This window comes from Chroicocephalus ridibundus, chromosome 6 (genome assembly GCF_963924245.1).
Source record: "Chroicocephalus ridibundus chromosome 6, bChrRid1.1, whole genome shotgun sequence".
Lineage (NCBI taxonomy): Eukaryota > Metazoa > Chordata > Aves > Charadriiformes > Laridae > Chroicocephalus > Chroicocephalus ridibundus.
The window spans coordinates 4,583,665-4,607,606 of record NC_086289.1 but is presented as its reverse complement, the minus strand read 5'-3'; the positions used below and the strand labels follow the sequence as shown (position 1 = coordinate 4,607,606).

Sequence of the window (23,942 nt, the reverse complement as noted above, 5' to 3'; positions counted from 1 at the left end):
TTTATCATTTTCTGATGTGCACCATTGGGGGAAAAAAAAAAAAAAAGAAAGAGAGAGAGAAAGATTTTATCTAGTTATTGGTAGCCTCTTCTTGAGAAAGAATGCGTTATTTATTCTGATTTTGAGGCAATTTTGTACCACAAAGATCCTTGCCAGAGCTACTTTTTGGAGAGGTCTGCAAAAAGCTTACACGTTAAACTAATCTTCACTAAACGCGCTCTCCATGCGCTTGCACAATAGAAAGACTGTATTATTATGGTTGGCATTCATCAAGGAAGAGACTGAGGAGACAGCTGAGCCACTACGTCAGCTTTTACATGCTTACATATATATTTATGTCATCCGCTCGACAAATGAAAAGGGAGAAAGTTTTATTTCTTGATGCTCATTTGCGCAGTATTTCGGTGTTTTAATAACCTCGACCCAACATACCATTAAACAAGCAAGGAATGAAAGGTTCCTGGGAATACGTACGGGCATGGCATTGTTCAGGGTGTTGTTGTAGACACAGGCTCTCAGTGAGTAATCCAGCATGCAGTTTTCAAACAGCTGCAGCGATTCTGCCACTTTCTCGTGAAAATCTTCCGCAGATTTATTAGCGCTTGCAAAGTACAGGTAATCGGAGTACAATCTGCAGATGAGATATGCGTAAGTAAATGGCAGGGGGAATGAAAGAAGATTTATTTAGATGACAGTGGCAAACAATTACATGAATTGAGGGAAAGGGTACGTGTGCGTAACATTGCCCCACCGACAGCCCGTTCAGCCAGCCACACATTTTCTGTTCATTTTCACAGAATCATCGAATCATAGAAGGTTGGAAGGGACCTTTACAGGCCATCTAGTCCAACCCCCCTGCGGTCAGCAGGGACATCTTCAACTAGATCAGGTTGCTCAGGGCCTCATCCAGCCTGGCCTTGAATGTCTCCAGGGATGGGGCCTCCACCCCCTCTCTGGGCAACCTGGGCCAGTGTCTCACCACCCTCGGTGTAAAGAACTTCTTCCTAATGCCTAATCTAAACCTGCCCTGCTCTAGTTTAAACCATTGCCCCTCGTCCTGTCGCTACATGCCCTTGCAAACAGCCCCTCCCCAGCTTTCTTGTAGGCCCCCTTCAGGTACTGGAAGGGGCTGGAAGGTCTCCCCGGAGCCTTCTCTTCTCCAGGCTGAACCCCCCCAGCTCTCTCAGCCTGTCCTCACAGCAGAGGGGCTCCAGCCCTTTGATCATCTTCATGGCCTCCTCTGGACCCGCTCCAACAGGTCCGTGTCGTTCTTGTGTTGAGGGCTCCAGAGCTGGACACAGTGCTCCAGGTGGGGTTTTAATTTTAAGGCTTTTTGACTCCAAGTAGCATCCACTCCAGGGAGATCCATGCTTTCAAGGTCAGCATCCCTCGAGAACCTGTCTCTAGAAATTGCACAAGCCAATATTTCCTCCTGAAGCCAAATCTTTCAAATGTATATATTTTAAATTTGTGTTACTATGAACAGGAGAACTGGTCTCGGCTGACACTGGTACCTCTCTATATTCGATGCTCCGCGCTGCCATGGATAGAAACTTATCTCAGAAGTTTAAGTTGAAATCAAAACCAACAGAGGAATGGGATGGGTTAGAAAGAGTGATTTTTATGTGATTATCGACCTGGCCATCTTCAAAAATAACAAAAAGCCCAGATTTCCTAGTTTTCGTGGAAAGCTCCATCTCCAATCCCATGTGATTTCTGTGTTGACTTTCCATCAAAACTGTCCGATTTACAGCATTCCACCTCTTGGGGTTTTTTTTTTCAGCTGAAATACAACAGCCAGGTGAGTGGTTCACATTTGTGCTACAGTGTGTAGAGCTGCATCCCCCAAGCAGCCCCACCTCTGCTCCGAGGACAGCAGGAGGTGGCCCCATGTGCGTTGGCAGCTTGCAGGAAAGCAGAGCCCCTGCCTCAAATTGATTAATACCACTTAAAAAAAATATTATCTACGTTCAAGTGCCTTTGGGTGGTGGGGAAACAACCCAAAACCAACAGGCAACACAGTATCTACTGTAGTGTTAATCCCTGAAACCTTGATTAAACTCTTCCAAGATAAACATGGTTCAAAGAGACAAAGGAAATGCTCTGAGATGCCATAAATATTACATTGTGAATCATCTGCTGAACATGATATTTTAATTTTCTTTCCTATCTAGGCTTAGAAACTATGACCAGAACACCCCAAAACATACTGCAGGATTTTGAAAACAGCTTTGTAACACTTGACGAATCACTTCCCAGAGCGTGTTTGCAGCACAAATATTATGCCTCCGTAGCACCCACCTCTTGACACAATTCCAGAAATCCTAGATAACTTTTAACCTCTTTCAAAAAGCACAAGTTTCTAAGAAACTACCTAAAAAGATCAATTTATTTAGGTCTCATTTTATTGCTGCAGTAACTTTTTGTATTGCACTTTATTTATTTTTTAACTTCTTTAGATTTCCACAGGTACTTAAAAATTCATCATTTAATTTAGAAAGTTTAGGACCTAATCCAGCAAAGCACTTAAGCACAGGAATAGCGCCTCTGCACTCATTATTTATGTTAGCGTTTTGCAAAAACAGGATTTTAATTCCCATATGAAGCAAATGAAGACTCTCCGTTCGTTTGAAAAGGAAGAAAAGAGATGCATTTGTTGCAGGATGCTTGTAATTCAATTTTTTACACGCCTTTTAGAAGAAAAATCACAGCAAACTACAGAAGATGAGGCAGAGGCACCCAGTATCATCTGTAGGAGTCACCAACTACGAAAAACAAAGACTCTGATTTTTGTCCAGTTCTTCGCAGTCTGGTAAATGCAGTTGAGACAGTTTTCTTTAAACAAATAAACTCCATCTCTGAGCAGAGGGAGGGTACCGGGCTTGGACCAGACTGATCAGGCAGCCTGTTTCAAAGTGATGCCCATCACTGCTTGAGGATCACAGCCATGGCAACACGTGTGTCCTCTCCCTCAGTGATGATAGACGTTGGATCCCTCATGACGCACCCACCGAAGAGCCACCCCACCAGCTCAGGGTACGAGGACAAGCTGGGGAGAAGCTAAGGGACAAAACCAGCCGACTTCAACTAAATTAGGCAGACAGCGGTAGCTCCTGCTCGCAGAAAAGCACATACATCAACAAGACTCGGGCTTGCCCGCCTTGTCCCAGGGAAGGCAGGACGGACCGCTCCCGGCAGAGGAGGTAAAAAGCTTCGTGCTGGGGGAAATCAGCCAGCAGGCATCACATACAGCATAGGCCTGGCTGTAATTTTACTTAAAAAGGTTTAATATGAGTGCTTAGTATTTCTAATCATCCATTAAAATAAATGCATAATTTTTAGGACTTGCTGACATCTTATGGAAAACTATGTTCTTGAAAACAAGCTCTCTCTCCACAGGGCAGCTGAGATTTTTCTATATTTCTTTCCATCTGTTTTTAATTCTGGAAATAAAACCTTTGCTGATTAGGATTTCAGCTGTTCCGGCTACTTGGAATCACCCTCAGTCACCATCCATTACAATGAAATAATGACGCCAGTGACACCCACCACCACAAACCTTGCTGCCCTCCAAATTTCCTCTGTCAGGGGACAGACCAGACCTTGTGTTAGACCAGACCCTGTCCCAGACCCTGTGCAGCACCCAGGTCCTCCTGGCTACTGCAAGGCAACTGCCCGGTTGCCCTGCATCGCCGATGGAGCTGCCCGGGTCTCCCCTTCTGCCATGGCTGCTTTTGCTCCTGCAGTTGAGATGGGCCACCAGCCACAAGGGCACAGGTTATCGTAAACAAAAAGAAACCAATTTATCATAAATACAGCAAGGAGGATGAAGCTGACTTATAATCTCACCCTTATTAAAGCTGGCAAAGAGCTACACCCCCATTACAGAGGGTGGTTAAAGCAATCAGGGAATTTGTCGGTAATTTCCATGAGGAAGCCACTTCAGCCAGCTCTCTCGCATAAAATTACCATCTGTTAAGTCCTGAGGTCAGGAGATATCATTCAAAGTTGAGAACTGTATATCTTGACATGGGAGATGGGAAGCACTCGCACAGCTCTGCCTCTCACCGGTAGCCGTGCCCTGCCAAGCCCTACCATCGGGGAAGCTCGTCGAGGAGCACCCATCCCTTCCCGTGGACAAGTCGCTTTGGGCAGCTGCACCCTGTGTCTGCCCTTCTCCTGGTGCCTGAGCCCTTGCCTGGTCCCCATCATCATCCACATCCCCCTCTCCTCTTTCCTGGGTGTTTCTTGCCTTTGCCCTTGTGTACTGACCTAGCTTAAAGTATCCTGAGTATCGCTAGAGAGCTACAGAGAGAAGGAATTCACACCCCCTTGGTCTGGTCCTTTTGGACTCTGCCTCCATCCCTCCACCCTCCCCATTACCCTCATCATTATCGTCCTCCTTCAGAGGACACAGAGGAAAGAAACGTCCTAGAGATCTGGAGGAAGGTTGGAGATAAACAGTGAAATGCCAGCGGAAGGAAGGACATTCGTGGCTAACACAACGGAGAACCACTCAAGGACAGCCCACACCTCTGCAAAAGTAGAGCCCTTCCACTGCAGACAAAGTCAGGAAGACCAAGGATGAACTCCTAAGCAGCTGTTAGCTGTGCAAGCTAAGATTGCCTAGGGAAGCTTTACGTGAGTGCTTTTAAGATTAAAAAAAGTTTGTATCATTTGCTGACTCTGGAGCTGTTTGCAATCTTTTCATTATTTTGAACAGTATGCCCCTTGAAGACAGAAACCTTATTATTTAACATGAATTGAAGCATTGCACAGGACCACTTGTGTCGAGACATGTCAATGTAGTGCCACGCTCAGTCTAGTGGTCCCTGCTGAGAACCAGGGCATATTAGCTCGGGTAATGGAGTTATATTGAATCGGGCAATGTATAAATTGTTTTTTTCAGAGTAGCTCAGCTGTCCATGCACGGCACTCACTGTGGCATTCACACTCACGCGCCCCTCTTCTTTAAAACCCTACCACAATTCCATCTGCCAAAATACACAGCACAAAACCCCCTTGGCAGCTCTCATCCTAAACAAAGTAACTCTGTCAAACACAACGTGAACATTTATTTGCATCCAAGAGAGCAAGAGTGAATAAAACTATTATAGTGAGAAATTTATTCTTGCGTATTTTAGCAATGTGATCCTTGCTCACCTTTCAACCGGGTCTCTCAGCATGATGATAAGTTTGGCATTGGGTTGGAAGGCATGGATGAAGTCCTGGATTAAGACGGGAGGTTCTCCTTCAGTACTGTTGTCGTAAAAGAAAATCCAAGCGTTGTTGTCCCACATCGTCGAGGCACTGGCCTCCCCTGGAAATTAAAGAGCATCTCTGCTAGTAGCCCATTTCATTCTTTGTATCAGAGGAGAAACTGGCTGAATTTTGAACTGGCGTAGACTGCTTAAAATTCACATTACTAATTTCAACATACCTTGCTGGTCCCTTGCAAGTTGGTCTGGCCAACGCTCCCCAGAGCCAGAGCAGTCACACCGCCTTGCACCTTTGTGAACATACTGATATAGGCAGGTTTTATGTAATTCCACCTGAAATATCACTTTCCACTAACCCCACTGCTTCCTGTTAGTGGTTAACACACGTAAATATATTTGATCCGGGTTTTGGTCCGCCCTGCAGCGAGGAGGCAGGAGCTCGGGGCTGCCGAAGACGCGCCGTGCTCTCTGTAGCACCCCAAGGGTTGGGTTTAATGCTCCTGATCTCAGAGAAGTAGACTGCTAACAAATTATACGATTTGACAACACAAACTAAAGGGAGTAAAAAGCAGAAACCACCACTCCAGCCGATCAATAGTGTTCAGAAAGTAAACAGGAGTCAGTGAGCACATGGGAAATATTGGGGGGAAAAAAATGCACTAAGCAGCTGAACTGTGTCAATGCAGTTTGAAATATCCCTTTTTGAGAATTATCCGTTATCAGAGCTTTTTTTTTTACAGAACTACAATTATTAATGGGGATTAAGTCACATATAACTATTTACTAACGATCAGACAAAAGGTCTATAGAATAAATAATGCTTTTAATTAAACGCCAGATTCTGCTCTCCTTAGTTTCTGAAGAAGCTTACTCTGAAAGTAATGCTACAGGGAGAAACACAGTCAGTAATGTCTCCGCCAGAACAAGGCACACGATGCTTCAGCTGCTAAATAAATGATCTGATACGATGTTTTGAATTGCGTGATCTTCCCTGTCTTTTTAAGTCATACGGGCATTTATCTGTCACGCTACTGTTTAATAAAACATATACAGGAGCTTTTTTGGAAACTTCCACTTCCACTCTTTGACAGCCTAATGAGAGCGAATTCTTGGTAATGAGGTTTTTTGAATCAAAAGGAATGAGATGACAAAATAATAATGTTGTAGGCTTATAGACTTGCACGTGATTTCCCTTTTTTTTTTTTTTTCCCCTCTCTCTGTCCTGGGAAAGTCCAATAAAGATTTTAAAAGATGGCCAGAACACAACACGAAAAAGGTACCGGCTCCAAACTTCAGCTGAACACAATGATGTGATTCATCAATAAAGTCTGGGAGCTGTTAGAAAACACGTTAATCTTCTGCCATGTTCATTTTGCCTCTTTTCAAAAGGAGGAGATCAGGTCCATTGGCTAAAGCCGGGTGTCCACAACAACCCTGCTTTTCCATTCTAAATTAATTATCCAAAGCACTGCCTAATCATCGGCGGGCTTTGGCTTGTCAATTAAAACTCAAGTAGCCCAGCTCCCACGCTGAGTGTAGCAGAAGCACAAAAGACTAAATACAGGCCGAGAGCTAAGATAGCCGTACCACGAAACCATCATGCAGCTATTTCAGAAGACAGTATAATGCAAACGGGTCCGAGCGCTCGCAGACACGGATTTACAGACTAGCGGGACGAGAGCGACCTTGGAAAGTCACTGCTGCGTCTCCGTGACGGGAATGGCTAAACTCAAACCGCTCCCTCAAAAATGTTTGCCTAAATCATGCCAAAGAGTGAAGCCCATGACCTCATCCAGCCATCTATTCCTCTCTAGAACAGCTTTTCTGATCTTCCTTCGTACTTCCTTCGTAGACCTCTCATCATGTTTGACACTCTACTGGATTTATTCCAATGAGCTCATATAGAGCGACCAAACCTGAGCATAAGAACATCTGCTGACACGTGTGCTATCTGACCTAAATAAAATCAATGCGTTTACACGCAAATGGGCAGATTCGCTTCACACCAGAGACCAGACCTCTCCACAGACATTGCGTCGGCTGGATCAACTGCCACCACCAAAAATCTGCAGGCAGCGCATGAGCAAGGGAAGATCACAGGCACACAACCGAACCGTGCTAAAGCGTCAACAGGGACCCAAGGTGATGCTCTAATGCCGTCAGCCCAGGGGAGCCTGGGGTCAAGAAGGAAAAATCTTCCCAAAATAAGATGCCTATCAAGAATGAAGGGGGAGGGGATATTAAAAAAAAAGATAATAGATCATTCTGGTCTCTGCTTATAGTTTTAATTTCCTGAAGGAGCCAAAAATGCTCTTGACAATTTGACAGGGTTCCTTTCTGGTTTATAATGCAGATTTTAATATCTGCAAAGAGAATGATCTACACTAAACATGAGATAAAGTAATCACTGCTATAGTAATTATGTCAAATTACTGCAGTGCAACCAAAAACATATTAATTTTCTTATGAAAGTATGGATTACTAAATTGCCTAAAGAATAGATGTATAACCTCTTTATTCAGTCATTAATGGGTTAAACTCTTACTGTGTTTTCACAAGACATTCCTCTGAATTTATCCTATTAATGATCACAAATAAAAAAAGTCCCACTCAGAGTGCCTCAGGCTAGATCAGTGTTGTCCTCTTCGGTTCATCTCGAAGCAGATGTTGGAATTTTTTTGGGGGAAAATGCAATTATTACCCACGAAGTATAATGTCCAGAGAAGCTTAACTTTTCAAAATAACGTAACATGATGAACTATTGAAATGTTTATGGTTTTAACTCGGTTTTTCTTTCTAGTCAACTGAAAAAAAGAAAATGGAGGATTCCAAGCAAACCTGATATTCGCACAGATTCATTTTAGACTAGCTAGCTTTGTTTTGTTTTTTCACCAAGGTCATAAAAGACTGACTCAATGAGTATAATAATTCAGGACTTTTCCTGTAAATTTAATAAGAAAAGCGAACAGAATCTTAATGAAACAAGAAATGAGACTGCAGGAAAAAGAAACACAAAGTGAACTCTAGAAAAAGCTGCAACAGGAGGTAAGTAATCAAAGATGTACGTTGCCAATTAGATTAGTGAATTTAATTAGTATAAGCACTTCACCCATGAAAGGACAGGAGATATTATTGTAAGTAGGAGGAAAATCTGCAGATGTCCTTGATGGCAACATTTCTTGAGACCCCATCTTGCAAATTTTACTCAATGTTGAATATTTAATAAAGGGAATGGTAGACCTAAATAGAGGCCGAGGAAGTATCGACCAAATGTGACTACAGCCAAGTCTCTGGTTTAAACAAGGTAAGACGTCGTCACCATTTCCTCCAGTGAACAATAGTTTGAACTTTTTTGGTTAGAATGAGACCCAAAAAAATTCTTCTGAGGGTATTCCCTCTGAGGGCAGGCAGCAAAAATCTTGTCTCTATTTTCTGTAGAATAAAATCTTCAGGCCTACTTGAAAAGTCTCTTTCCAACAGGGGGCTGTCTCTTGCACAACTAGTATTTTCATGGAATGTGTCTGGTTTCCCAGGGAAATTTTGAGGTGACGGAGTAAGCCTAGTAAAACTCTCTTCCCCTCAGTTTTGTGGTTTTAGCAGACAGAAAGAGCAGAATTTAGAGATTTCTGATGATGTTCCTTAGGGGCACTGTAAACCGATGGCACCATGGATCCCAGCGGGTGGGCACGGTGTTATTGACCACTGTGTGTCCTGGAAAGCAATCCAGGGATCCCTCCCCTACAGCCCAGTCCTAACCACAGACTTCCATAAGGTACAATACAACAGCATTTCTAAACCATTTCGAATGCTAATCAGGTAATTTAATATCAACTGAAACTGTAGGGCTGTCTTCCAATAGTATCCTGTACTGTGCCTCTAGGGCCCATGCCTGGAAAAAAATACCATGCAAGATTGCTTCAGCTTCACTCTGTGTATTCCTGCTCTTGAAGCTTGCATTATCTTTGCTGTTAATGAACCAGCTCAGGAGTTTAATCATATTTATTTCAGTCCACCGTAGGCTACCTAGGGATGACGACACAAAAAACGGTGGGCCTTCTTCCTACGTATATCTTACATTGGCGCTTGAGAAGAGGCGCTTGGAGCTGGTTGGTATCATGGAAACTGTCTCCAGTCAGCTACAGGATTTCTACAGCACCCACTGAGGGTTGCGATACCACAATCAGTGTGTTACCCCAGACACATCGCTACAGCAGTTGAACCTGAAGCTACGATCCCCTGGCGACTGGCAAACCCCTTGTAATGACAACAAAATGAGAATAATGTTTGGAGCAGTCACCAAGATCATTCTCCCTCTTTTTTTTTTTTTTTTTTAAGAGGATGTAATTAAATGCTGATGTTCATCAGACATTTCTTGCTTGCTCAGGCATTTTCTAAAGGTAATCACAGCTTTTTAACAAAGCAAGTAACCACCCTCCCGGAAAAGGCAAGAACTTCTGCACTGCCCACGCAGAGCGGAGAAAACCGACATCAGGGGCCCTGTGTTGTGGACCACCCACACCTGGGAAAACACCCCTCTCGTGCCTCAGCTACAAGCCCAACCTGGAGCTCCAGAGACATATTCCAGAGGCTGTATTTGCCCTACCAATTATGATGCTGTTCATCTTGCCGCGCTCTTTTGCCGCTTCGCTCTGCAGCACACCCTGGATCTGATGTGCTGCTAAGTCAAACAAATCGAGGTAATCTTCCACCGGGTAGCGATCATGAAATCCATCCCTCAGACGAATGATTCCTAAAAACAGTGAAAAGAGTTTTTTTTTATTAAAAAAAAAAAAAAAAAAAGAAATAGAATACAGGGCAAGATCAACCACTGGTGTAAATAAAGATGGCTTCACTGACATCGCTGGCACTGAACCACCTAACGTCAGCACAAAATTAGACCGATGAAGCGTAACACTCAGATAAAAGTGCCAATAATGAAGTAGCTGAGATTCGAGATACTGTAGGATTAAGCCATAAATTCCCAGTGATAGGGAATATCTAAAGCGTTCTGGTTTACAGTTCCTGCATGAATAGCTTGCATTTATTTCCTTCCAAATTTAGCTTTTGGAATGAATGTAAAAGACCAGATTCTGCTTTCATTGCACCAGTATAAACTGAAGTAATATTGGACTCCCACTAGATTTACTGTATGGAGATTGAGAACAGGCTTTGATGCCAAATATGCAAATCAACACGCACTTATCAAAATCAGAAAACTGGGAAACCATTCATATTTTTGTCATTCACAAGTATGAAAACAAAGCTCTCCGACGGCGTCTTATTTTTCTCTTCTCTTTCCCTCCACCCCAGGGTGTGTTCAGTACAACCTTCTCCCTGCATTTCTCAGCATCTTGAGGCACACCTGTGATTTTTATACTCCTTTTCCCACTCTTCTTTCCAACTCTAGGCTCACTTCTCCACTTTCTGTACATGTTTCCCAAGCCTGCCTTTGCATCCTTGCTTCTTACTGCACCACACGAGAGTTTCTCAAGCAAGCAGAGGTCAAGGACAGTAATGGAAAGTCAACGGAGTAGGAGCAAAGCTAAGAGTATAGAGCAGGACTTCTCAACTCTCCCTTTTCTGTTCTCACAAGGCCAACAATTACCAATTATGTGAGAGGAAAGCTCAGCAAGGGAGTTCTTTTGTCCATTCCCTCTGATTTTCCCCTTTAGGAAAGTGGGATTTAATGAGGGTAGAAGAAAGCTCAGCAGTGTATTTTGACTTGTTTTGAGGGGGGAAAAAAAAAGGTAGATGCATGGTGCTACAGACTGCCTTGGTTTGTTGCCACCCCGCTCATGGGAACAGAAATTGGGGCTAAGAGTCAGGAAAGAGAGACAGTCAAGCTGGGACAAAGTCCTGTAGCGCATCAACCATCCCAGCAGAACAGGAAAGTGGTGATTTGTGAAATGGGGCTTCCCCAGGAGGGCTGTTTAGCTTCAGCTGAAATTAGTCAGTCTCATAAAAATCCACTGAATCAGAGAATGCCATAGAACAAAGAGACTTTCTTCTCCAGATGAATGTTACAAGCTAAACCAAGTCCATAGCCAGGAGCATCGGAGTCATACCCACTAGTTGGCTTATAAAGGGGGCTGTCTCATTTTCACTTGTCATATTCTCTTTTTTCCCCTATGTTTTAAATACTAACCATTAGCTAATATACTGTTTGGGCAGAGAGAAAGGACTGAGCCACCAGGAGCAAAACTTAACCTTCCATTCTCAATGACAGACAGCCCGAGACGAGGACGGGAAAGTCACCTCAACAGATCTCCCTCCCATGACATCCCAGGCTCTGCAATCTTTCCTCATTCTTCAGCTTTACAAAATAACTTCAAAAAAATTGAATTATGCAAAGAAAGTTCTCTTCAAGGATCTGCACTTGGTCCCCAGTGGCTGACCACAAGATCGTGCAAGTGAAGAGTTTGTGAATGCCAGCACAGAGATAGGAACCCGCCCTTGTTCTCAAATTATACGCACTCCAGCCTGATTTCTTACACTCTTCTGCCTGTTTGGTAGGTCCAGTTCTGAGCTTTAGTTAGTCCAGTCTTGCTTTAGTGGGGTTGGATGCACTACTTCCTCCAACATTAATTCCAAACGTTTACGTTGAGCCTAATGTAGATGTAGAGAACCATTTAGTATAAAGGATTTTAACCTAACCTATCAGATTGGTTTAGTCTTTCCTGCTGGCACTCTTACGGAAGACGTGATTTTCCAGAGATGGTTTGCTGACAGCCCCTGCATCTTCACACCCAGGGACATGCCGCACGGCATTCGCATGGAAGGCATCCAAGTCTAAAATTCCCTTTCTTCACTGATCTGACTGTTCACCTTCGGGTCAGGAGATAATTCCTTATCATTTGCCTTCAGTCAGCCGCTGACTGTGATGAACGAGTGCCTTCTCGTGGGACTTCAGGGGGCACCACGATGCTTCTCTTGTTTGACTTTGTAACTAATTTTGTAACCCTGCTCCTCCACTGACACCAGTTCCTCCGAGGAGCGTCTCCTAAACTGGACCAAATTATCTCAAAAGGAAAACTGTATTTTCATCGTATTGCTTTAACTCTTAGCTTATAACAAACGTTTAGAAAATGTCTAAAAAAGGATTTTATCCACTTTCTCACGGCATTTGCAAAGGAAGAAAATACAAACACTAAGAACATGGCAAAATTATTTCTGTATGAGAAATATGAAATCCCAGCTCTGTGGCTGAGCCCTCCCCAGTGAGAAGTGAGGATCAAAGCCCCCTTCTGCAGGAGCTCAGAGGTTCTTCTGGGCTCCAGGGTACGGGGAAGGGAGATGAAAATGGCAACACCACATGCAGGAGAAATAAAGAATTGAAGGTACGACCCTGAAATAAAGAACAGAAGCAGCACTGCAGGTGTCCCGGTCCCTCAAAAAGTGTCCTCCCTTGCTGTTAGCCATGGCAGTTCATTAGAAGAGACAGCTTCCCATTTCAAGAAGGTTAAAAAAGCACCAAAGGTGAGTAGTGATGCAAAGTCCTCATCAAATGATCTATCCCCACAGTGCTGGGTTTTACCTTGTTCCAAAGGCAGTGTCTGCAGTAAAGCAACAGCAAATTGGAAACAGAAGTGAAGATAATGTCACCGTAAAATAACCAGTATCTTCCTCTTGGAAATAGTAATATCACTGAAAAGCCTGTGATCTTTGCTACCAAAGTCATACCAAGTGCGGGCATACAGGCACTTAACAGCTAGATCCAAGAGTGGGAAAATCCAGAGCCTGGGTGGAATACGGCACGCATTATACGCATCAGCATTCAGAGGAAAGCACTAAGCACACAGCAGAGTCAGGAACTGAAACTGGGTTTTCTGCATCTCTTCCAGACTCTAACCACAAGATTGACCTTCCTTGGCACGCAGGGAAGAGAGAAGCAGGAGGACAAAAACACTTCAGATAGATAAAACGATGCGCTCAGTCCCAGCGCCCTCAGACACCCTTTGAAGGTGCAATCACGAGGGATGGATGCGTCTTGCTCCAGCAGGCCATAACCTCAGCTATTCAAGTCTGCCTTCAGCCACAAAGGGTCACTTCATGAAATATTGATGTCACCCAGGAAAAGAGCATCAAAAATATGTGCAGGTTCCTCGGTGCGAGAGAGCTTTCTCATGCAGAGCATCTCTACTGCGCATCTCTACTGCTTGACCAGAGCTGCAACACTAACGAAGCTTCTACCACAAAGCACAGTTGTATTTATCCAATCATAAGGACTGAAGCCACCTACATTTCAAATACTGACCCATCATTTATTCATGTAAGAAAGGCTTTACAGAATTTTGCAGCACAAAACCATCACTGCTATTCTTTGAATCTCCCATCACCTCCTAACGGTTTCTCCTCCTGCTTTTACAAATTCACAAGGTTGGTTTTACCTGGTGTTTTTATTTTTTTCCTAGATTTTCCAAACCATTGCAAATAAACCAAATGAAATATGCGTCATCTCGAAAAGTTTAGCCCAAACCACCATTAAACAAAAGCAGGCCAGAACCTATTGGGCATCCACCATCGGATTTTTAAAAATTATTAGGTAAGCCAATATGGAGCAAATCCATAAATATCAACCCAAATACATATAAAAGAAATGTCAGAGTTTAATAGAGACAAGTCGCCTGAATACCAGAGGACGTGTTTACTCACCAAACCGTTTTCTTGTCCACCAATGTGGCTCTTTGATTGCTGAGAACCGAACGTCGGGGTGCAGCCTGAGCCGGTCATACAGGTCCGTCGTCCCACACTTGGGCTGGCCAATGATGTAGAAATGGGGGAGACAGCGCAGGCGGTAGTGTTTGTCCTTATAATGGTATAAGTGGTTCCAAAATACCTTCCTGAGGTAATCAAATATGGTTCGAAAGCGCTTTGAATACAGTGCATAGGAGTTTGTTGCATAAGGATCTGTGGTTGTGTTTCCTCTGTACTCTTCATACCAACAAGGATTCTTGCTATTTGGAAGGAATTTATTAGGAATTACTGAAAACATCTGCAACATAAAGAACAACAATTTCAGTCAAGGCAGCAAAAAGTGACAGTTATAATTTTCTAACTTCACACATTAAGAGAACACAACAGAAACACTATGTGGACACTTTTAATCCTTGTCTTTTTAACTAAAAAGTTGACCTTATTTCTTCTGATGGACACTGGAACCAAATCCTGTACAGAGTCGGACTGGGAGAGGAGTACATTTGGAAATCCTTTGATTTTAAGGCCAGAAAGGACTTCAATAATCTCCCAACTCCCCTGCAACCCCAAGAATTAATTTTTAAAGCCAAACACGTAATACTCGAATCAAATCACCTTCCAGTTTTGAACTCTGAAATACAAGGTTTGAAATGACTGGATTTTCAGGAAGGCACACTGGCAATCCATTATTAGAAAGCCTCCTTTCTTATTCATCATTTAAGGTGACTGGCAATTCTAAGTCAGAACAATTTTGCATGAGATAAGATAAAAATTCAATGAGATCATACAGCTATCAGAAGACTGCCTGATTTTTTGCTTCAGGTGTCAAGACCATTTTATAACTCATCCCTTTTGCCCATGACTCAGAAGGATGTGATCTATAATATCAGCTTTTCGGCTGGGGTAAATCAGGAGACTCTAGATGGTGTAAATTACTGTATGAACATCTGAGCACATCAGTTGCACTTTTTTTTTTAATCTCTGTAAAAGATTGACCCAAAAGTCTTGAAACAAGCAAGTATACAGCAGTTTCAGACACACTTTAATTCATACTTACATGTGGCTCTTGTTTCCTCAGCTCTTCTAAACCAGGGCGCTGTCTTGTTACAAACTCTATCTTTGAAGTAATAGTGTCAATAATTAATTTAATGCTTGGATAATCCTTTACGTATGAAATATTCATTTTAGAAGGCTGGTAATGGTCTTTCATGTCACTAAGGCTTTCATTGTCCATTAAGCTTGGATTGCTAGTAAAAGCTCCGTAATGGAAGGGAGACGGTATTAACAACAGGCCATGCTTGGCTCCAGTCAGTATGTAGGATGCCATCACTAGAGTCATTATAAGCAACCCAAATATCAAGCTGCATAGCTTCCCCTTCCTCAAGCAGAAAAATCCGTTCCAGCTTTCACTGGGATCAGTCCTTACTTCCAGAACTGCCAGCAACTTCATCTGCTTGCTATCGGCGCACAAAGGGATCTTATTTTCTCCTTTGCAAACAGGACACTTCTGGTTATTATGATTAGGTCCGCGGCATCTGAAACACTGTCTGTGCAAGTCATTTGGTAATAAATGTATGCAACAATTAATACAATACCTCATATTACTACTGTTAAACTCCTGTATTAATGAGCCGAGCACAGCCATAAAAATGTTGCTGAAGCATATGAGTCATCTTCTGTAAGTCTGAAAATGTTTAATTCCTTGAGTGATTCTACGACTACTCAGCAATGCAAAAGGACAGGTTTAAACCAGAATAGTTAAAAGCACTCAAAAAGTGACATATGTCATATAAAGGAAAAAAATAAGACAACCACCAACACACAAAAATAGATGTACTGTGGACGCGGTTTCCAAGAATTTGGCTCAGTAAGAGGAATGTGGGGAAGTAAGAATCAGCTAGACAGCTGGCTCAAGTTTTTCCCATTGAACAAAATGAGAAGGAATAAAAATCGTTACGTAGCGTGAGAATATGCAAAAAATAAAGACAACTCATTGTCCACTGATTTACGCTGGAAAGGCAAATATGGGTAGAAATTCCCAGGTATGCTTAACACAAGTGGGTTCCAAACCAGACTGCTGCTACTGGAAGCTTCATCTTCCCAGGGGTGGTTTCATAGACTTGCATTGCACAACCTAAAGAAACAAAGACATATATATAGATACACACAGAACAGCAGACGTGAAATCCACATTCACCTTCATTCCAAAGCCATAGCCAAGTACAACCTGCCACAAGTAATTTTGCAGCTCTGTTTGAAAGATGTCTTCCGTTTGCCCTCTGTATTAATTACAGCACTCACGATATTAAACCCAGGAAACGTTTGGCTTCAAGTTCACAGCGAGCTGCCCTTTCCTTTCAATCACCCGTCCCCTCACATCGACGAAGAGTTGCTACCACAGCTAACGCCACACAACTTCCCTCAGCTGCTTGCTAACCCGTCTAACAGATCTTAATCTGCTCTTTAAACATGGAAGAATTTTTGGACAGTGTTCAGTAACACAGGTTTAAATATTCTCCCTCTACCTGCGCATGGGGACCTTAAATTAACTGTCCTGAAATGGGGTAGGACCAGGACAAGGCAGGGATAAGATAGTAAGTCTCCTTTCAAGCATATGACATAAAAAGCCAAACAAAAATCCCAAAAGCCACAAGTAAAACATTCAGCAAATGACGGGATTAAATAATAGACATTAGCAAAGGCTCCTGGCAGGATCTCCGGTTTCTGGACCAGCCACCTGCGATGCAACGCAATGCCACCAAGGTACTTCCAGCACTTCTAGTCAGACACGTTTTGAAAACATAGCACTCACTGAAAAAGGCAAGACGTGTTACTTAAATGAAACATACAACCAGTACTGCGACTTCAAGGTAAGATCCTCAATCCAGCAAATCCTCTTAACGGTGTGCACTCTGGTATGGGAGAGGCCGTGCAGAAACCGGAGGAGCAGATGCCCCCTTGCTACAGGGCAGCCACCACAGGTAGGGACTTGAGCGCTCATGTGTCCCATGAAGGTCTCCGCGTCCCCACAGACCAGGAGCTGAAGCACCCTGCTGCACTGGGTATGTGCCGTCATCCTTTAAACACATCAACACCACGGCTGCTTACAGCCAAAGAGCCACCAGAGCTGTTTAGAGTATTTATGTCAAGCTTTGGTCTTGGTTTGAGCGTGTCCATGCTTGGCTTTCCAGGCAGCATCCCGAACACAAGTCACAAACAAGTCATCAGCTTAAGGATGGTCTTAATTAAAGCATATTTATGCATAGTTCCTCTAGAATTTCTGTTTTCATGGCTTATTAAATACCTTACCGGAATCACCCACATTTTAAGTTCAAAATCAACTCTCTATTTTGAGAAGCCAGATTATCAAATACAAAAGTTCTCAGAAAACATACCTTCTTCTATATACTAGAAGATCTTTTTATTTTCCAGAATTACTTTTATGGGGGAACCGAAGGCAGAAAATATTTTAAACCAATCTTGAAAAGTCAGAAGCAAAAAAAATAAACTGGCATAGGATGAAAAGGAAAAGAAAGAGATGGGGAAAACCTAAGGGGCAGTAGCAACGTATGGTTCTGACTGGCAACTTCTATTTTGGCTTTTGGCACTTGATAAAGACTGAAGTTCCCTTTGGTCCCTGGGAATGAAGATACCTTAAGGCTCCAGTGCTGTGACGCTCTTTATCTATCCCAGTGTGGGTACCCACGAAAGCAGCAGCCCAGTTCCCCCCCAACACCTCCCCTTCTCAGCATCCCCCAGGACCTGGTCTGCCACAGCCCACTTTTCAGCCCTTCTGTAGACAACCCACCCCAGTATTAACCTGAGGAATTACCCTGAAGGTTCAACACAAAGAGTTTTAACCCTATTGTGACTAAGAGACTCAATATTGTCTCTGAAGAACAGAAGAAGCACCTGCCCTTCTGCGCGAGGCCAAGGAAGGGTCCACGGACTCCACACATAAAATACAGCACTTTATTGCGGATAAAAGCAGCGGCTGAAGGAGCTGGAAGAATTCAGGAGCACGACAGCTTTACCTGAACAGAACGACATCTTTTGCCCAGAAGACGATGATGAAATGCTAATTAATTAAAATTATTTTTCAGATTCAGTTAATCTGTGTTATAATTAACTTCACTAGACCAGAGAACCAGCTCATTGCTTCATGAGGTATCTAAAGGTCCAACATTCACTTTTACTACTTAAATGAAAATACATTTTCTAAGTCACCTTAATCAAAATATGAAATAGAAGAGATGTTTGACAATTCACACTTAAGAAAAATTAGTGTACTATCAGAGTAACATTAAAAAAAAAATCAGCACCATTATAACTCTCATATAGTTTAAATACACCTCAGTAACCATGTACAAATTTTTTTTCTCATTATTTTTTGCCACTGGCTCCCTCCTCTGGACCCACAGTTGTTGCTCCTTCTCTACAAAAATCCATCTTTCTTTTTAAGGCTCAGAAATGCTTTTTCTCTTCATTGCTTCCAAACATCTTTCTTTCTTCCCTATCCTACAGCGCTCTCCGTTCCACCCAAAAACATTGAACGTAACTCATCCTTTTGCACTTTGCTGCCTTCAGCAGAAGTTTTCGTGTCTGACTTTGTCCCTTAGTTCCTGAGAAATAACACAAGACTTACACACCTCTGAAGCGCCCCTTTGGGTATCGTCCAAGACACCAATATATTTTCTCATGATGCTACAGTGGATACACAAAGGGTCCTCTGATTACTCCTACGAATCATAGAAATACAATCGTTACTGAGTCCCAGAATTTGGCTATTTCGCCTCTAGCTTTTTCAACACCAATTTTTAATTCTTAAGAAACATTGCTATAATTCTAGATAATAACTCCTGGTTCATTCCTACAAAAGTGACCAGATCAAATGGGTCAGATCCTGCATTAATCATCATTCTCCTAGCTGCATTTTTGTATGAGGAAAAAGTGCTTTTGTAGAACTATTTCTACTCTTGATGTTTCTGCCACCGAACTCTGTCACTTATTGGAGGATTTCTGCCATCAGGGCAAGCAGACTGCATCTCAAGGACTCGAGAATAATTATTTAGATAAATACTGAACAACAGTAGCTGCAAAATACCTTCCTACAAAGAAAAGTTCATTTCCTGAATGAGTTTATTCAGTAAATCAGATGAGGCAGACAGAAATTGCAGCATAATCATTACCAACTATATTTCAATCAAAGGGAAAGAAACCAGTGTAAGACTCCTCAAAGAAACTGGTCTTAAAAACTTCGCTAAAGAAATGGAGCTGTGATGATTTTGACAGAAGTTTGAATGACTAAATCAGATTCTTATGTGTAATATTAAACCCAGAAAGTTTATGCTTCTTGTACATAAAATATCCACACACACCCCAAATGAACGTCCAAAAGAGAAAGAGAAGCTATGGACAGGATCCCAGACTTAAAGCAGGGAAGAGCTCAATGGTTGCCCACACACCACCAATGGTCCCAATGGCTGGAGAGAAGGAGGAAGGAGGTCCTGACACGAAGTGAAAAGTTTCCACTTTGCTAATAAACATTTCAGGCAGCAATAAGACACCTGAGCAAAGATTTTCAAAGAGGAAGCAAAGGAGGAGGAGACAGGAGTACTGTCAGGAGAGATTCGGACATCATCCACAGAGGTAACAGGGGAAACCATGAAAACAGAGACAGTTCAAAAAAAAAAAAAAAAAAAAAAAAAAAAAGGACTAGAAAACGACAGGATCGAGATGAGGGCCCTCACAGCAAAAGATTAGAAAAGGGAGGTGAAAAAAACACCTCTAAAAAAAGATGCACAAGGAAAAGACTACAAGTTACAGTGGTAGCTATAAAAGGATCTGGTAACCAGAAGGTAGCCTACAGCATCGCTTCAATTAAATTCATCATGTGCTACACATTTGTTTTCCTGTAATCCTTCCACCCTGAACTCCTCCACTTTGACACCCAGCGAGTATCTCAATATTCTGCCGGACCCTGCTCTCCGCCTCCTTGCTGGTTATTTTCGGAGGGACTAGTAACTACGCAATGTTTATTTAGAGGGAAAAAAAAAAAAACCAACCTAATGTATTTTCCAGTTCTCTTCTAAAAGGGATCTGAAACTTGCCCAGTGATACTGATTGAACAGATTTATCTGAGGTAGTTTTACAGAATCAGTTCAAGGCTTGTGTATTTGACATTAATTCTCAAATTTTTAAGAAGAGCCATCAGAGATACATCACGAATACAGAGCGCAGGATCTTAGAAAAACCACATAAGCTTCTCTGTCCCATCTTAGGTCCATTTGTACGTTAATAAAATGGCCTGGAATTTATTGAACCCTTCCCAGGTGCAGACACTTCTCATGAAACTCCGTTACAAATATTATAAACTCAAGGAAAAACCATGTTAACTACACCTTTGGCAGCTGAGGAAAATGTTGTATCAGGAAGCTCATACAAGTGGGGAAAAAAAAAAAAGAAAAGAAAAGAAAAGAAATATGCTTAGGCTACAGTAAAACTGAGATCTTAATCACACCAGTCATGAGGGAAAATTTAGAGTTCCACCAGCAACCATAACTCTGCCAACTTATGCATACGCACTATAACAGGCTGCTTCATTAGATGATCAGTTTGATGACCTACCACAGGGCAATATGACATATTGCTCAGCTAATAGAATAGAGACTTTGATTTTCTTTTTTTTTTTTTTTAAATAACCGCTAGTTGTGGACATACTGTTTTACATGATTTTCCACTGTCATGTTCATGTAACAAAAAGAACGCAACTGCAGTAAACACATAAAAATCAGGATATAATTCTCTGCTGCCTCTCCCTTCTTTTTACCAAGAAGTTTTTAATAAAAGTTCATTCCCCAGCCTTTTACCAATGCAATGAGGGATGCTCACCAGAAGGCCAGGATCCTTCCCCAGCATAAGCAGCCCTTGTTTTCCTCATTCACCCCACGAAATCAAGACATCTGCACCATCTTTGTTTGTCGTTGTTGCTTCTTCCATTCAAGATTTCCAGTAGTCATAACCACAGATATACTTCACTTTTTTTTTTTTTTTTTATTTCAATATAGGAAGCAGAAGGATGTGAATTGCAGGCAGAATAAAGGCGATGAGATTTGAGTTGGTAATAAACCATTTATGTCTTTTTTATATTTTAGTTGCAAAACTGCTGTCGGTTCACTGGCAGAATATTACTCTCTTTACACAACAAGCCATGTCTTTGTATATTGTTGAATAATGTAGCATGTAATTTCCTCTTGTTGAAAAGAACGGTGAATTATTTATGATCACGTCTATACGGTATTTGTCTGTTGTTCATAAATGTGTGTCAGCTCTAACCACAAAGCAGAAATCAACATAAACCTTTTCAAGCTCCTGGGCCAAAAGCAATCCTCCTCGTAAAAATGAGGATCTTTGGGAATCTCCTCAGTAGGAAACACAGATATAAGAGATGACGCACAGTGGAATGGAGGCGGGGGGGGGAATGCATAGCTATCTTAGATTTCAATATACTCCCACTGAAGCCAAGGGGGCTCGAACCACTGTTTCAAACCGAAGCAGACTCAAGCTAACAAATGTATTTATATGCAACAGAAAAAATTGAAGGGAGACCTTTTCCTTGCTTGTTTTCCTGTGGAATTCCTTCTGTATATAAAAGGAGGAGCCGTTGGATGCCCGGGCTGTGGGACGCGGGAGAGGACAGGTAACACTGGCGGGTACCACAAAAGCGAAGAGCAGTAGGCAGAGCTGCCTGCTACAGCCTTACAATAAACGGGGTAAAAAGATAAATCCCACCAAAATTAAAACAGGCAAGATTTTTCCTCATCCGCTTTTTTTTTTTTCCCCCCACGATGTAGGAAATATCTGAAATTCTGTTTTATTTCTTTTAAATAAACATTTCATAAAATCCCTCCCCTTTCTCTTAAAGGATTGTAAGGGAAGACGGTAATCAAAACGGCTATAAAATTAAATTGCTTTCATATGCTCAGTCATATAACTAAGATTTTCCTCCCCTATGAATAAGATAAAACAGATGGAATAGATTTTACACGCGCACACACATCGTCTGGACATCTAAGTTTACGACTTATTTTTTCAGGTCAGAAGCCTTAATATTTAATGTGCTTTCCCTTTTTTTTTTTTTTTTTCTTCTCATAATTCTTTAAAATAAAGATAAAACGAACTTTTGCCAGTACTCTTCAGGCTAAATTTTATACCAGCCTTGTTACTTTTAATCATATTCAGGTCTTCCCACTCCCACATGAAAGAGCGGCATGCTGTTAACCTATTGCAGACACGCTGCAAGTACACCGGTAACACATTTCCCAGCTTGACGGGTTACGGTTTGCCCTGTTTGATGTCAATGGAGCTACAGCGCTTTGTTTCCTCTCTTCACGCAATGTAATTAAAACGTGCAACTCACTGAGGCCAAAAGTATGAACGCATTTGAAAGACATTAGACAATTAACGGACAATAAATCTATCAATGGTTGCTATCCTCAATTCCCAGAGGCTAGAAAGGGATGGGGAGGGGAAAAAGGGATTAATACCTGTTCTTACACGCTTTCACTGAGCATTTAACACTGGCCACGGCCAGAGGCAAGAGAGAGAGAGACAGAAGTATCTGCGCCGGTTGAAGATTTGAGCTAAGATTGTCCTGTTGGGCAGGTCACAGCCTGAAACGCGGATGTCTCAGACGAGTTAGAAAACAATCCACCTACTCTCAGGTTAGATGGGACGAAGCCCAGCCAAAGCGCGCCCCTCAGCTACAGCTCCCACGGACAGGCTCTGCACTCTCATAAAACGCATCATCTTTTGTCTTTCTGTCCATTTTCCTATTGCCGCTCAGGTCAGGCATCACATCAAAGATTTGTATGCTGATGTGCTTGTTAGAGCACAGAAAAATGGGCTCTTTTTCCCAAGGAATCTTATTGCTTCTCAGCAAAAGTAAAAAAAAAAACAAAAAAACCCACAACTATAAACATGTGGAAACACAACAGCACTCCATGTTCTTGCTCCGTTGCTTCCTTGTTATGGGAAGACCTTCAGCTGCTGCGGTGTCTGTAATTTCTCCGCGTGATGAGAAGCAGTTGCACCACGAGAAGATGCTTCAGCTGAAGCGACACCCAAGGCAGACACGTGGAACACATCCTCTGCAGCAGGTACCTCTTGCCCCCTTCTTCTTGTTTAAATAAAAGCTGCAGATGCTATAAAATTAAGCATAAGCACCCTTAGCAAAAATAAAATAATAATAAAAAAAAAGATTAGGCAAAAGATAGTACTGCTTGATCTCATCTGAAGATCAAATTCTGAAGGAGCACATGGCTCCTGATTTAATAATATCTAATGCCATTCTTTGAGGAACCGCTATGTTGTGTTTATCCACAGTCTCCTAATTGTTTTCACTAATCTGGATAAATATTCTTACTGCCTAAGTGCCTTTCCTGTCAAATCAGGGACGATTGGTTTAGTTCAGGTTCACAGTTTGCGCTGGTAACGCTTTTTGAAATCTCAGAGCAAAGCTGGTCCCACAGCCTCCAGCAACACTCCAGAAATGAACTTCCCTTTGGTAATATTTCACTCCTGAGAGCTCCGGTGAAGACAGGGCTGTCATCAGTCACCAAAAGATGCGGGTCTCTCAGTGAAACGCTGCCCACAGCCGTGCCACGATAAACTTCCCATGACTCACACGAAGAGGAATGGAAACATGAAAGGGTAGAGTGAGGCCGGTAGAGTAAAACCTTCATAAAATTTTCATATGAAAAAAAAAGGAAAAAAAAAGCAGCAATGTTTAGTAGCAGTGCAGCACAACCACGTAATTCCTCTTCCGTGCCTCCGTCACCCATTGCAACGCGGCCCACCGTAGCGGGGACCGGCTTTCTCCCTGGCCAACATTAATCCTTCAGCCTTTGCACGATCTGTTTATCTCCAGGCACATAAAAAACCTGCCAAACTTGACCATTATGGGTATTTTTTTTAAGCTGTCGAGCTTACTGGAAGAGTCAAGGATTGAACCTCGCACAAGGATTTTGC

At 42.4% G+C, this 23,942-nt stretch overlaps 1 protein-coding gene across 4 annotated transcripts in view; it reads right to left on the bottom strand.

Annotated features, from left to right (window-relative positions):
* The window catches only part of CHST15 (carbohydrate sulfotransferase 15), a 50,885-nt gene that overhangs the window by 5,498 nt on the left and 21,445 nt on the right, over positions 1 to 23,942 (bottom strand). For 3 of the 4 annotated variants that reach the window (XM_063338381.1, XM_063338382.1, XM_063338384.1), the window contains exons 2-6: positions 14,971 to 16,047; positions 13,872 to 14,211; positions 9,823 to 9,969; positions 5,164 to 5,320; positions 475 to 631 (exon numbers count right to left, since the gene is read on the bottom strand). In XM_063338381.1, coding sequence (XP_063194451.1) covers positions 475 to 631; positions 5,164 to 5,320; positions 9,823 to 9,969; positions 13,872 to 14,211; positions 14,971 to 15,558 — 1,389 coding nt within the window. In that variant the 5' untranslated portion in view covers positions 15,559 to 16,047. Of the gene's footprint in view, positions 1 to 474; positions 632 to 5,163; positions 5,321 to 9,822; positions 9,970 to 13,871; positions 14,212 to 14,970; positions 16,048 to 22,459; positions 22,595 to 23,942 lie in introns of those variants that run through there. The other variant, XM_063338383.1, reaches the window with a different exon arrangement.